The sequence below is a fragment of the Heteronotia binoei genome, chromosome 9 (genome assembly GCF_032191835.1).
Source record: "Heteronotia binoei isolate CCM8104 ecotype False Entrance Well chromosome 9, APGP_CSIRO_Hbin_v1, whole genome shotgun sequence".
NCBI lineage: Eukaryota > Metazoa > Chordata > Lepidosauria > Squamata > Gekkonidae > Heteronotia > Heteronotia binoei.
The window spans coordinates 12875815-12888671 of record NC_083231.1 but is presented as its reverse complement, the minus strand read 5'-3'; the positions used below and the strand labels follow the sequence as shown (position 1 = coordinate 12888671).

Below are 12857 nucleotides of genomic sequence, written 5' to 3'. Positions count from 1 at the left end.
GGACAATTTTTTAAACACGTCTCCCGGCTGGGAAGGTTTTCCTTATTGTGATTTCAGGGTCCAAACCTGAAGCAAGAGCTGAACTTCGCTGGGGGAGCCTGCTTTGGGGATTTATAACTTGGACATCCCAAATGTAGTCTACACCAAATTTTTGGAGGGCAGGTAGAGGAGAGCCTGCCGAAGGTTTCCTATGGTGTCTCTAACTTGTGAGAGGGGCTGTTCTACCACCTCCCTAACCAAACAAACCATGAACCAGTTCGGGAAATCAAACGAACCATGAACCAACACACATCATCATTTTCCTGGTTTGTGCCTATCTCTAAGTACTAACTATAGGATCTGTAACACTCCTTAACTGATTCTTTTGAATTTGTGGCAAAATCCGGCAATACCTAAGATACGGCAAGAGCTAATTACTGTTCTGATTACAGTTGCCAAAGTTCTTTTGGCATCTGATTGCAAGAAAAAGTCTCTTCCCTCAATTGCAAATTGGTATGTTAGAATCTGGAAGTTCTTCATTATGGATAAAATAGCTAATCATATTTTTTTAATGTTGAATCTGCCTTAGGTAATTCTGATTTATTAGACAAACGACTTCCTTTTCTGAATTAGCATAGTACCATGCTTGTATATATAAAACTAACAAATGGTATAATGAGATTTTGGCATATATTTGAATTTATTTAAAATTATTTGTACAACTGCTGTTTGTTACTTGCTAGTTCTTCTCAGTCTTTCGGTAGATATACTTTTAAACATTTAACTTCGTATAGTTTGACTGAATTCAGAAATGCTGCTATTAACTATTAGTTGTTATTTATAACAATTTTATTATAAAACTATTTTTAAAAAACTAGGTAGAGGGTTGGGGACTTGCCTTTTGAGAACCCCTCTCTGTTTTTTGAGAAAACTGATGTCACCTTTTCTCATATTAAGAAAAATTGCCAAACAGCCAAGTCTCTAGACAATACACTTCTGGGCATGTCACAATTTATGCAGTGGCCTCTTCCTAGGACATCAATGGCAACCTGAGCCCACCTCGGTGGGGAGGGCGCGGTATAAATCGAATTAAACATAAACCTTACCAGCATGAGCACCATTACTTCTGTCTAGCTAGGCAGCACTTTGTTGTTCAGTCGCACAGTTGAGTCTGACTCTTTGCAGCCCCATGGACAAAGTCACGCCAGGCCCTCCTGTCTTCACCATCCTCTGAAGTCTGCTCAAATTCGTGTTTGTCACATCAGTAATGCTGTCCAGCCATCTCATCTTTTGCCGAACCCTTCTTCTTTTGCCTTCTGTCTTTCTCAGCATCAGGGTCTTCTCCAGTGAGTGCTCCCTTCTCATTTGATGGCCAAAGTATTTGAGCTTCAGTTTCAGCATCTGACCTTCCAGGGAACAGTCTGGGTTGATTTCCCTTAGGACTGACTGATTGGATCTTCTTGCAGTCCAAGGGACTCTCAAGATTCTTCTCCAGCACCACAGCTCAAAAGCATCAATTCTTCTACACTTGGCCTTCCTTATGGTTCAGCTCTCACAGGCACCACTATCCTGCCACAAAATCTTTTCCTTCCCAGTCTTCATATCTCAAATAAAGTGCCTCAAATTCCAGATCTGGGCATCTGTCTCTGAAGAATTCCCAACTGCCTCAGCAGAACCCCCCTTTCTGACTAGGCATTTCCTCTGTGCCCATTGTATTAACTGACCGAATGTGACTCCTCAGTGCTGAATAGAGCTCCGTTACTTATGATAGCTGGATCCTCTCTAATGTCCATCAGGACTATAAGAAGAAGAAGACGATGACATTGGATTTATATTCTGCCCTCCACCCTGAATCTCAGAGCGGCTCAAAATCTCCTTTATCTTCCTCCCCCACAAAAGACACCCTGTGAGGTGGGTGGGACTGAGAGGGCTCTCACAGCAGCCATCCTTTCAAGGACAACCTCTGCCAGAGCTGTGGGCTGACCCAAGGCCATTCCAGCAGCTGCAAGTGGAGGAGTGGGGAATCAAACTCGGTTCTGCCAGATAAGAGTCCACACACTTAACCACTACACCAAACTGGCACTCTAAGTTGGTGTTTGTGGCCGCTCTACCTTGTCACTGAACCGTAGGGGCTCCCTCTACTGGATTTGCCGTCCAGCTTCAGTCCCTCTTGGATAAGGGAGCTAATGAGAGAGTTCAAGAAGTCGATTATCCGTGCAATTTCTATTCACGGTTTTTCTTGGTCACTAGGATAGGTAGTGGAAGCAGACTAGTTCTTGACCTGCATTGTTTGAACTGGCATTGGCCTGTTTCTACATTTCAAATTGTTTCCTTGGTCGCAGTTTTACAGATATTAAAGCACAATTTATGGTTTGAGGTATTCAATTTAAAATATGCCTATTTTCACATTTCTGCTGTCCCTCAGCATTGTAGGTACCTATGTTTCCACTTTAGGAGCGAGGTGTACCAGTACATTGTCATACCCTTTAGCTTGACGATGGCCCCCGAGGTCTTTACAAAGTGCAGGGACCCAGTTGTGGCCTGCTTTCAACTCTAGAGTTATAATGTGTTTCCATACTTAGGTGGTTGGCTTCTGATAGCCCCATCTAAGGAGGAATTGTTATCTTACCTGCTCGCTCTTCAAATTTGCAAGAGGCTGGACCTAGTTCTCAACTAGGAAGAATGTAGGGTTATCCATTCCCAGAATGTCCATTTCATCAGGGCTGTACTGGATTATGGCTTGGCCAAAGATTTCCTGCCCCAGAGCAGATTAAGGACATAAGGGTATGGTTAGGGAGAGCCAGTTTGGTGTAGTGGTTAAGTGTGCGGACTCTTATCTGGGAGAACCGGGTTTGATTCCCCACTCCTCCACTTGCACCTGCTGGAACGGCCTTAGGTCAGCCATAGCTCTGGCAGAGGTTGTCCTTGAAAGGGCAGCTGCTGTGAGAGGCCTCTCCAGCCCCACCCACCTCACAGGGTGTCTGTTGTGGAGGGGGGAAGGTAAAGGAGATGGTGAGCCGCTCTGAGACTCTTCGGAGTGGAGGGCGGGATATAAATCCAATATCTTCTTTACTGGTAACTGTTTTTCAGATGGTTGGTATGATACAAAATTCGCTAGGTTTAATGGCTGCCACTACATCAGTTATGCTTTTAACAAGGTTCTTCTTCATGTGTGGTTTTTGTCCCAGTTCAGAACAGGACTCCATCAGCAATCACAGAGGTTTTCTGTTATTAGATCCCTTCAGTGGTGATCGTCAACAAAAAAAAACAACAACGTTGGGGTAACCCATTTGAGGTGCTGCAGCTCAATGTCACTCTTACCACAGACACCTCACGTACAGATTGTGATGCTCTCTGTGAGGGGCCATCAGTCCAGGGTTTGTGGTTGCCACAGGAGAGGATTCTGCATATTAACATGGTGGAACTGCAGGCAGCATCTTAAGCTGTTTTTCATATATTCTTCAGGGCTGTTCTGTCTTACTACGGATGGGCAATACTACAACCATGTTGTATTTGAGCAAGCAAGGGGGGGATCAGGTTCCAGATACCTCTGCCAAGAAGCTATGGCGGTATCGGCGTGGGCAACAGAGCACCATGCCATGATCTGAGTGAATTAATATGCCATGATACACCATGCCATGACACACCAAGCTGAAGCGAACCTGCTCAGCAGAAGTTTGTCCCCCAATCACAAGTGGTCTCTCAGGGTCATTTTCTTGATCCCAATATGTGTCATCTCTTAGATGGAGAAATTCAGTAGGCAAATAGACAAAGACTGCAAGTATTCGCCTCGATAAGTAGGTATGTTCCATTAGCAAAAGTTGTATCATTACCAAGGTATTGCTATGTGCTTCACAAAATAGTATGCCAGTCTGTCAAGTTCTGTAGGAACATTTAGCCAGGCCGGATATTCAGTACAAATAACACCCAGCAACCTTGAAGTGATATTTCCTGCAAAAGCTAAATGGGAAGATCTTTCTGTTAAGCAGGTAGGACAGAAATCCTGTCTCTGCGGATCACATTCCGATAATTCCATTGAAGCGCTCTCCTATGACATTTTCAAAGAAGAGAGGAGAAGAGGAGATTTGTTTGCAATGGCCCCCAAAATATTGTCTTGGTGTTCTCTCCCTTGTGCTAGCCATGCCAGAAAGTACGTGCCTACAAAGTGACAATGCTGAATTCTTTGCCTCACAGTAATGTAAATAGCACTTTACATAGGGGATAAATGTGCTCTTGCTAATGTTTGGAGAATTTCTCCATGAACGGTGCTGGTGAGAGTGGTCCATTGAAAGGTGATGTGTGGGAGATGCCTCTTCAATAAAAATGTTTGGAGGAGTGCTGAATTTATTTATTTATTTATTTTTAAAAAAGCTTCCTGAAGGGTATTCATGTAATTAGTACATAGGTATGTAACTTGCCCTTATTTTCTCAGTTAAACTTAACTCCTTAGATTGATTTTTCCTCTTTTGTATCTAGCAGCCTCAAAATTATTTCATCATTAAGTATTAGCTCACAACCTTGATTCCGAACACAATGGCATTTTCACTTGTCTGTTTAAGGTTAAATGTTAATCTAATTAGTCCAGGTCTCTCTTTAGCAGTGCCTTTACATTTACTTTCCAAAGTACAGTGCCATATTCTTCTTTTATTGCAGTGCCTTGTTATTTGTCGCTTTGATTAATACTGGTAAAAAGGTAAAGGTAGTCCTCTGTGAAAGCACCAGTTGTTTTCGACTCTGGGGTGACGTTGCTTTCACAACATTTTCACGGCAGACTTTTTACGGGGTGGTTTGCCATTGCTTTCTTTAGTCATCTACACTTTCCCCCCCAGCAAGCTGGGTACTCATTTTACTGACCACGGAAGGATGGAAGGCTGAGTCAACCTGAGCCAGCTACCTGAAACCAACTCAAACTCAGGTCGTGAGCAGAGAGTTCAGAATGCAGTACTACAGCTTTTCCACTCTGCGCCACGGGGCTCCTATGGGGGGAAAGTGTAGATGACTGGGGAAGGCAATGGCAAACCACCCCGTAAAAAGTCTGCCGTGAAAACATTGTGAAAGCAACCTCACCCCAGAGTCGAAAACGACTGGTGCTTGCACAGGGGACTAACTTTAGCTTTAATACTGGTACCCTACAGTAATTGAATTTGGTATTCTTCAGAGAATGTTGCGTGTTTGGATTCTGATAGAACTGGTGTGTAATTTGAACCGTTTATGCCTCTCTCTTTAATGTTTTACAGCACTCTCAACAATAACAACATCACAAGACTCTCAGTGGCAAGTTTCAACCATATGCCTAAACTCAGAACCTTGTAAGTAGTTGTAGGTTGCTTTTTCTTCTGACTTCGAAAAATCTGCTCATATGAGATGATAAAGAAGCCAATGACCCATACTTGCAAATTATGTAATCATGTTACGGCATTATTATTACTAGTAGTGGTATTAGTATTAATGTGACCTGTAAATAAAAGAATGAGCTTTCTCTATCTTAAATTTGGGGAAACATATTTGGCAGATTTGACCATTTGGTAATACTCGGTACTCTCACAAGGTGGGATTTAGTGGCCTGAAGCCTTTAATTTCTTAGATAACAAACCTTTCCTCCTTTTTTGTGGTACAGGTACCTCCTGAAGGTGAGATGATGTACACAAAGGGAAATGGAAAGGGATTTAGGTAACTGGAAGGGCAATTTCGCAATGGTTTCCCTTCAGAAGAATGCAATAATCTTTGGAGGGCTGCTGCAATCATTTTGCTAAGCACTATGTTGATGAAATCTCTCACATCCATTCTAAGCTGGACTCTACATTTGCACCAACATGATCTGATGTCCAAGGGTGGCAATTTGTCCGGTTGTGTGGGATACCTTTCAGCTTGTGCAGTATAATTGCTGGGGGGGCTGCTGTTCTGCCCCGTGGACTCTGGCCTGTGGAATTCCCCCAGAATCCCTCTTGTCCCCCATGCTTTTCAGCACCTATGTAAGCCACTAGGAAAGGTCATCTGGAGATTTGGGCTGAACTGACACCAATGTGCCGATGGCTGTCAGCTCTACTTCCTGCTACCAGATGATCTCAGATGGGCTCTGAAACTGTGAATAGGTGCCTGGAGGCAGTTTTGGAATAGATATGGGTAACAAGGTGAAAATTCATGCTGACAAAACAGAGGCACTACTGGTGGTGGGAAGGTTTGAAATGGGTTATCCCCTGTTCTGGTTGGGGCTGCAATTTCCCAAAAGGTGAAGATTCATATCTTGGTGGTGCTCCTGCTCTCAGACCTCGTGTTGGAGAAACAATTAGCAGTGAAGGCAGGGGTGACTTTCAACAGCTTGTGGTCAATGTGTTGACTGGAGGGGTTGTAAGGACCATCGCTCCAGTCTTGTTCCATCTGCACTGGCTTCCAGTTTGCTTCCAACCTCAGTTCAAGTTGCTTTAAAACATTGTATAGCCTCAAACCAACATATATTAAGGACCTCCTCCTCCCATATAAACCTACCCACTCCAGTCATCTTTGGAGGCCCTGCATTTGTTACCCTGCCATCTGATGCTAGATGTAAGACCGAGGGCTTTCTCTGCAAGACTGTTGTGAGGTAAAATCAGGAAGAAGAGCCGTAAACGACATCTTGAACGCTTTGGAGAGAAGATGAGATAAAAATATTCTCTAGACAGACAGGACCCCATGAGAGGTTTTCAGGAGAAGGCGTTTGTGACAAAATAACACCATTCACTTCAGTCTATTCAAGACTTCCAGCCAATAGAATATCCAGAGGGGAAACATCCTTTTAGCTTTTTTTTTTTGCCTGTTTTTGAATAGTACACATTGACCTGCAATAGGTCAACATTTGGCACAGTCTTAACACCTTTATCGAAAATAAGTGCTGGTGAACAACAAAAGTGGAGAAAATATTTTGAGGAACTGAATAGGTCATATAACATTTGAGACCTCAGTACAATCTCTAAGTGGTTGTCAGGTATGATAGATGTGAAATCTTTAAGCTGTTACTGCTGTAATGCTGGCAGGCCTAATTAAATTAAAATGGTGTTTCTAGGTTCTTTCTAATATAAGAAGCCAGCATTTTCTGGTAGTACCATAATTAACATTGAGATACCATTTGCTTCAAGAGCCAAATTTTAAAGAGTTCCATCTATATATGAAATGCGCTTACAGCTATTAAGAAAAAAAAACATTTAAACAAGGTCTAGTCAAAGTTCTTTAAAGAACTTCTGTTTTATGAAAAATAGCCAACAAAAATTATTCATCTGAAGATCAGTTGGAGAAAACTTTAGTTGTTAAAATTACCCCCTCAGGTTGGGATGCCAGCCTCCAGGTGATGATCTCCAGCCATCACCTGGAGGTTGGCATCCCAACCTGAGGGGGTAATTTTAATAACAAAAGTTTTCTCCAAATCAAACTGAAAACAGCCTATCCTCTGAGGTTTGGCAGGGAATTTATATATCTAATTCTAAACATGGCCCGAGAGAGTGGTATTAAAAATATGCACATAAAGTAGTCAGGGACAGGCGGGAGACATTTCCATAAATTTGGGGGAATTGGCAGGTTTGTAGAAAATTTTTTAACAGAGTGGGGAATAAAACTGAAAAGTGTTAAAATGAGAGAGTCTCAAGAGATTACCTCATGAAATTTCAGCAGCTATTTTGGATTTCCCAGGCAACTGCAGACATTTCACTGATGTTAGCTTTGGTTGCATAGGCAATCCAAAATGGCTGCTGTAGTTTCATTTTGAAACTTCAGGTGAAATGAGAGGAAAGAAGAAGTGAGCAGGCAGGAAGGACAGGAAGGAAGATGAAGGGAGCAAAGCCAGATGTGTGTGGAAAAATAAATATGTAACAAAAGGGAGAGAAAGTTTTGGAGGGAAAGAAGCTGAGAAAGAGGAGTAGCATGGTGATGAGAACCATTGTGTGGGCCTTAGGGGGGGCGGGGTGAGATTCCTCCTTACAAGTCCCCGCTTGTTTTCCCCCCTCTAATGCTGGAGTTGTGCAATTGTTACAAAGTAATGAAGTTCCTCACCTGCAATTTGTATCTATATCTGCATGATGCGTAACCAAGAGGCATTTTAGCTATATGTTTACATATACCATACACATGTGAATGCACAGTGAAGATAGAGGTTAGGCCAGAAAAACAAAGCTAGGTAGGTTAACTGCTACCAGTATGCTTCAGTCTTGTGTGACAGTCCACAGAGACATAACAAAATATGTGTGTAGCCCACCGAGGAAGAAAGATAATTCTGAAGTTCAGATAAACTAAGCAGGTATAGACTTGGATAGCACAGTGCAGATACCGAGAGAATGGTGTGGTCGAGATAATTCAGAGACTCAGTTGATAAAATGGCAGGCCAAAGACCAGAATTCTAGGACCGCATCAATCCGTATAAACTCTGTACTGTTGATCAGTACACTTAACGGGAAGATTTCTTGCCTACTAGTCCCAGCCAATAGTTTTGCCTGGCCTTTTTGTATTCGCGATCACTTCTGCACAGATATTGCACCTATAGGCTTTGAGGCATCATTTATATACAGCAAAAATAGGAAGTACATATTGCACATACAGAGCCTCTGCACAATGGGTGTTGCATGCATACATGAGCCTGTGAACATCCCTTCCCTATACGCTGTGCACTTGGACTCTTTGCCTAGAGCTATTCCAGCTAGCAATTTATACCAGAGCATCAATATCCTGTACACCATAATGTCTTTCTTATAAAAAATATAGTTAATTTGTCAGTTTCCTTACACTCTGCATATATTTGTTACATTTTTTTTGTTATATATTTTGGAGTGGTAAAATAATTAAACTAAAGGCTTTTTTTTAAAATTGTCTTACCATAGCTGCAAGAAAGAAGAAAAATACTTCACAAACAGGGGTGGAATTCTAGCAGGAGCTCCTTTGCATATTGGGCCACACACTCCTGATGTAGCCAGTCCTCCAATAGCTTACAAAAAAAGAGCCTTGTAAGCTCTTGGAGGATTGGCTACATCAAGGGTGTGTGGCCTAATATGCAGAGGAGCTCCTGCTAGAATTCCATCCCTGAACACAAATGATTCTGAAAGTAAATGTTGATTTATATCTCAGGTTGCCCTGTATTTCTTTAGTTTGGTGGTGGTGGAAAGTCATCCAGTCACAGCTGACTGATGGCGACCCCCTGTGGGATTTTCAAGACAAGAGACATTCAGCAGTGGGATTGCCATTTCCTGCCTCGGGGGTGTTACCAATTGCTGCCACCACTCTGGGTTAAAGGTCCCCTTGAGAAGGCCCAGAGTCCCAAGCCCTTCAGGCCTCCTTTAGCTTAGGCTGAATAATAGGCATGAGGATGGGGCAGAGTGAACAACGGGGGGAAAAGGTTTATTTAACAGGGGGAGGGACGGTGGCTCAGTGGTAGAGCATCTGCTTGGTAAGCAGAAGGTCCCAGGTTCAATCCCCGGCATCTGCAACTAAAAAGGGTCCAGGCAAATAGGCGTGAAAAACCTTCCCCTGAGACCCTGGAGAGCTGCTAAAGGGGAGGGACGGTGGCTCAGTGGTAGAGCATCTGCGTGGTAAGCAGAAGGTCCCAGGTTCAATCCCCGGCATCTCCAACTAAAAAGGGTCCAGACAAATAGGTGTGAAAAACCTCAACTTGAGATTCTGGAGAGCCATTGCCAGTCTGAGTAGATAATACTGACTTTGATGGACCGAGGGTCTGATTCCGTATAAGGCAGCTTCACATGTGCATATATGTTCCTAACAGATCAGTTCAGTGCAATATAAACAAACGATTGCGTTAAAAAGTAAAAGGGGTGAAGGGAAACTAAACCAATACCCTAACACGACTGGACTTACTGTCCCTAGACTGTCTCAGTCAGACCTGGGCCCTCTCACCTTTCCTCTCAGGGCGAGGTCTCCTCCTTGCAGTAGCCCTTCCTCAGCTCTGCTTCCTAGGAAAAGAACCATGGCTTCCCCCTCCCAGGCCTTTTATTCAAGCTCTCCTCTTTCTCTGATTGGCTCAAAATGGCGCCCAAACATTACAAGGTTTCTGGGAGTTGTAGGCCCTTCCCACTACTACCACTCAGGCTTTCCCTGGGCCCACAGGCTTCTAAGGCACAGCCCAGATCATGACAGGTGGTGGCGGAAAGTCATACCCATCCAATCACAGCTCCCCGATGGCAACCCTGTGGGGTTTTCAAGACAAGAGACGTTTAGCGGTGGGTTTGCCATTCCCTGCCTCCGTGCCACAACCCTGGTATTCCTTGGAGGTCTTCCATCCAGATACTAGCCAGGGAGGACTCTGCTTAACAGATGAACATATGAAGCTGCCTTATACTGAATCAGACCTTCGCTCCATCAAAGTCAGTATTGTCTTCTCAGACTGGCAGCGGCTCTCTAGGGTCTCAAGCTGAGGTTTTTCACACCTATTTGCCTGGACCCTTTTTCGTTGGAGATGCTGGGGATTGAAACTGGGACCTTCTGCTTAACAAGCAGATGCTCTACCACTGAGCCACCATCCTTCCCCTGACCATATGAACATATGAAGCTGCCTTACACTGAATCAAACCCTTGGTCCATCAAAGTCAGTATTGTCTACTCAGACTGGCAGTGGCTCTCCAGGGCTTTAAGCTGAGGTTTTCCACACCTATTTGCCTGGACCCTTTTTTAATTGAAGATGCCGGGGATTGAACCTGGGACCTTCTGCTTCCCAAGCAGATGCTCTACCACTGAGCCACCATCCCTTCCCTTGCTTAGCTTCTGAGATGTGATGAGATTGGGCTATCCTGGGCTATCCAGGTCAAAGCCTTTCGTTTGAGAAAGCTTGGAAAAGCCAAAGTCCTCCACCAAAGTTAGCAGGTATATTTGTCTGGTACCATATCATGGGGAAAGTGCTTTTTGCAGCTTGGCCCAGGAGGCATGCATCTTGCATAAGTCCCTGCCAAAAAAGACAACAGACTTTTGGTTCCTTCGCTCTGCTTTCATTTGGTTTTTAATTTGGGGCATTTCATTCTTGGAGCCCAAAGCTATTCTGTGTCTGTTGTAATGAACCGAGAGGGAGAGGGGGAGAGAGGGGGGGGGAAGAGAGAGAGAGGCAGAAAAAAATGTAGAAGGAGATGTTTTATATTGAATTATTTTGTCTTGTTCAGCAAAAATGGGATATGAGCTACCGGAAGTTATGTCTGCAGGCAATTACTACAGAGATTAATAATGACTCAACAGACTTTGTATCTTCAATTAGAAACCAGATCTTTTATTAACTTTTCCATCTGCCTGTCAGTGTGTAGATCTCTCCATGCAACCCCCTTTTGTTTTATATTCTCTCATTCAAGCTGCATATTTTGTTTTTTCTCATTGAGAGGAAAGGCACTGGCACTCACATTTGCATTGGCAAACATAGTGTTCTGTTGCATTAATCTGGACGGATTGTAAAGTGTTTTTTTGTTGGCATCAGTTGTTAAAATTATTTATTCTTCCTTAAGAGCTACTTCACATTAACTTTCTATACTGACCCTATGGTGCAAGCTTCCTTACGATGCAGGTTTACTATTCAGTGGGAGTTACAAGGAAGCATGCATAACATCTTCGGTATAATCTGTAACAGCCTGCCATTCAGAGTTCATGTTCCTTGAAACATATTAACTTTTCCTTTACTCGTTCAGCCGACTTCACTCCAACAACCTCTACTGCGATTGCCATCTGGCTTGGCTATCTGACTGGCTGCGACAAAGACCACGGGTTGGCCTCTATACCCAGTGCATGGGCCCATCGCATTTAAGGGGTCACAATGTGGCAGAAGTTCAAAAACGGGAATTCATCTGCAGCGGTAAGAGCATCAGGGACAATTAGGGTGACGCCCTTCTTCAGTTAAATGCAGCTTGGTGGGGACTAGGGTTGGGAAAGCTGGAAATTTTGGGGTGGAGCTTGGGAAGGGCGGGGTTTGAGGGGGGCCTCAGCAGGGTATAATGCCATACATCCCCCTTCCAAATCAGTTGTTTTCTTCATGGCACTGGTCTCAGTTATCGAGTGACCAGCTGTAATTCCAATAGATATCCAGGCACCACCTGGAGGTTGGCAACCTTACTAGTGATACATTCTTCGTGCAGCAGTACTCCGTGCACAAGTGGGTTCAGTTTCTTCACAGGGCTAGCGTGTAGGGCTAAAGAAAGCCCTGTTTCTTCGGCTTCCCATGCTTAGGCAGATGCGACCGGAACTAGGAATGGGCACGAACCGGGAGAATGGAGGTTCATGAAGGTTCATGTTTCACGGACCACGAATCTCCATGAACCTTTCCTTTTAACGAACCAGTTTGAGGTTCGTGATGCAGTGCAACTTGCAAAAGCCATTTAAAGGGTTCCCTTTATGCCTCTTCCAAGACCTTCTGCTTGTGCCATTGTGTCCGCCGACATGAACCTCCCAAAACCACCTGGGAGTTTCGTGGCAGATTTGTGGGCGTGTGGTGGCATGAATTAAGGTTCGTGAACAAGGCCCGGTTCGTGATGAATTTTGGTTCGCCATTCTGTTTGTCCTCATCCCTAGTCAAAATGGGGATCATCTTGACCTGTGTGTCAAAAAAAAACCTGCGTGTCTATCATACTGTGTGTCAAAAAAACCTGTAGTAGCATCTTTGGTATGATCTGTAAAGGCACGTTAGAAATTTTGTCTTTAGAAGCGGGGAAGAAATAGAGAACACACATTGGTCTTTACAGTGTTGGAAGAACGGGAGGCACCTCCCAGACCCACATACAGGTGATCCGCACTACCTGATACAAGCAATACATATTGCAGAGTATGTTGTTGATACTGTCTTGAGAGGGAAGTCCATATTTGGGAAGCACATTCAGGCCTCCCATATTCCCCCAGTTATTCTACCTGCTTTGGTGTAGACAGCAGAGGGAACTCTATTG

At 43.9% G+C, this 12857-nt stretch overlaps 1 protein-coding gene across 10 annotated transcripts in view; it reads left to right on the top strand.

The window, feature by feature from the left end:
* The window catches only part of SLIT2 (slit guidance ligand 2), a 482157-nt gene that overhangs the window by 349691 nt on the left and 119609 nt on the right, over positions 1 to 12857 (top strand). For all 10 annotated transcript variants that reach the window (XM_060246235.1, XM_060246233.1, XM_060246234.1 and 7 more), the window contains exons 7-8: positions 5217 to 5288; positions 11613 to 11776. In XM_060246235.1, the coding sequence (XP_060102218.1) occupies positions 5217 to 5288; positions 11613 to 11776 (236 nt within the window). The remainder of the gene's footprint in view (positions 1 to 5216; positions 5289 to 11612; positions 11777 to 12857) is intronic.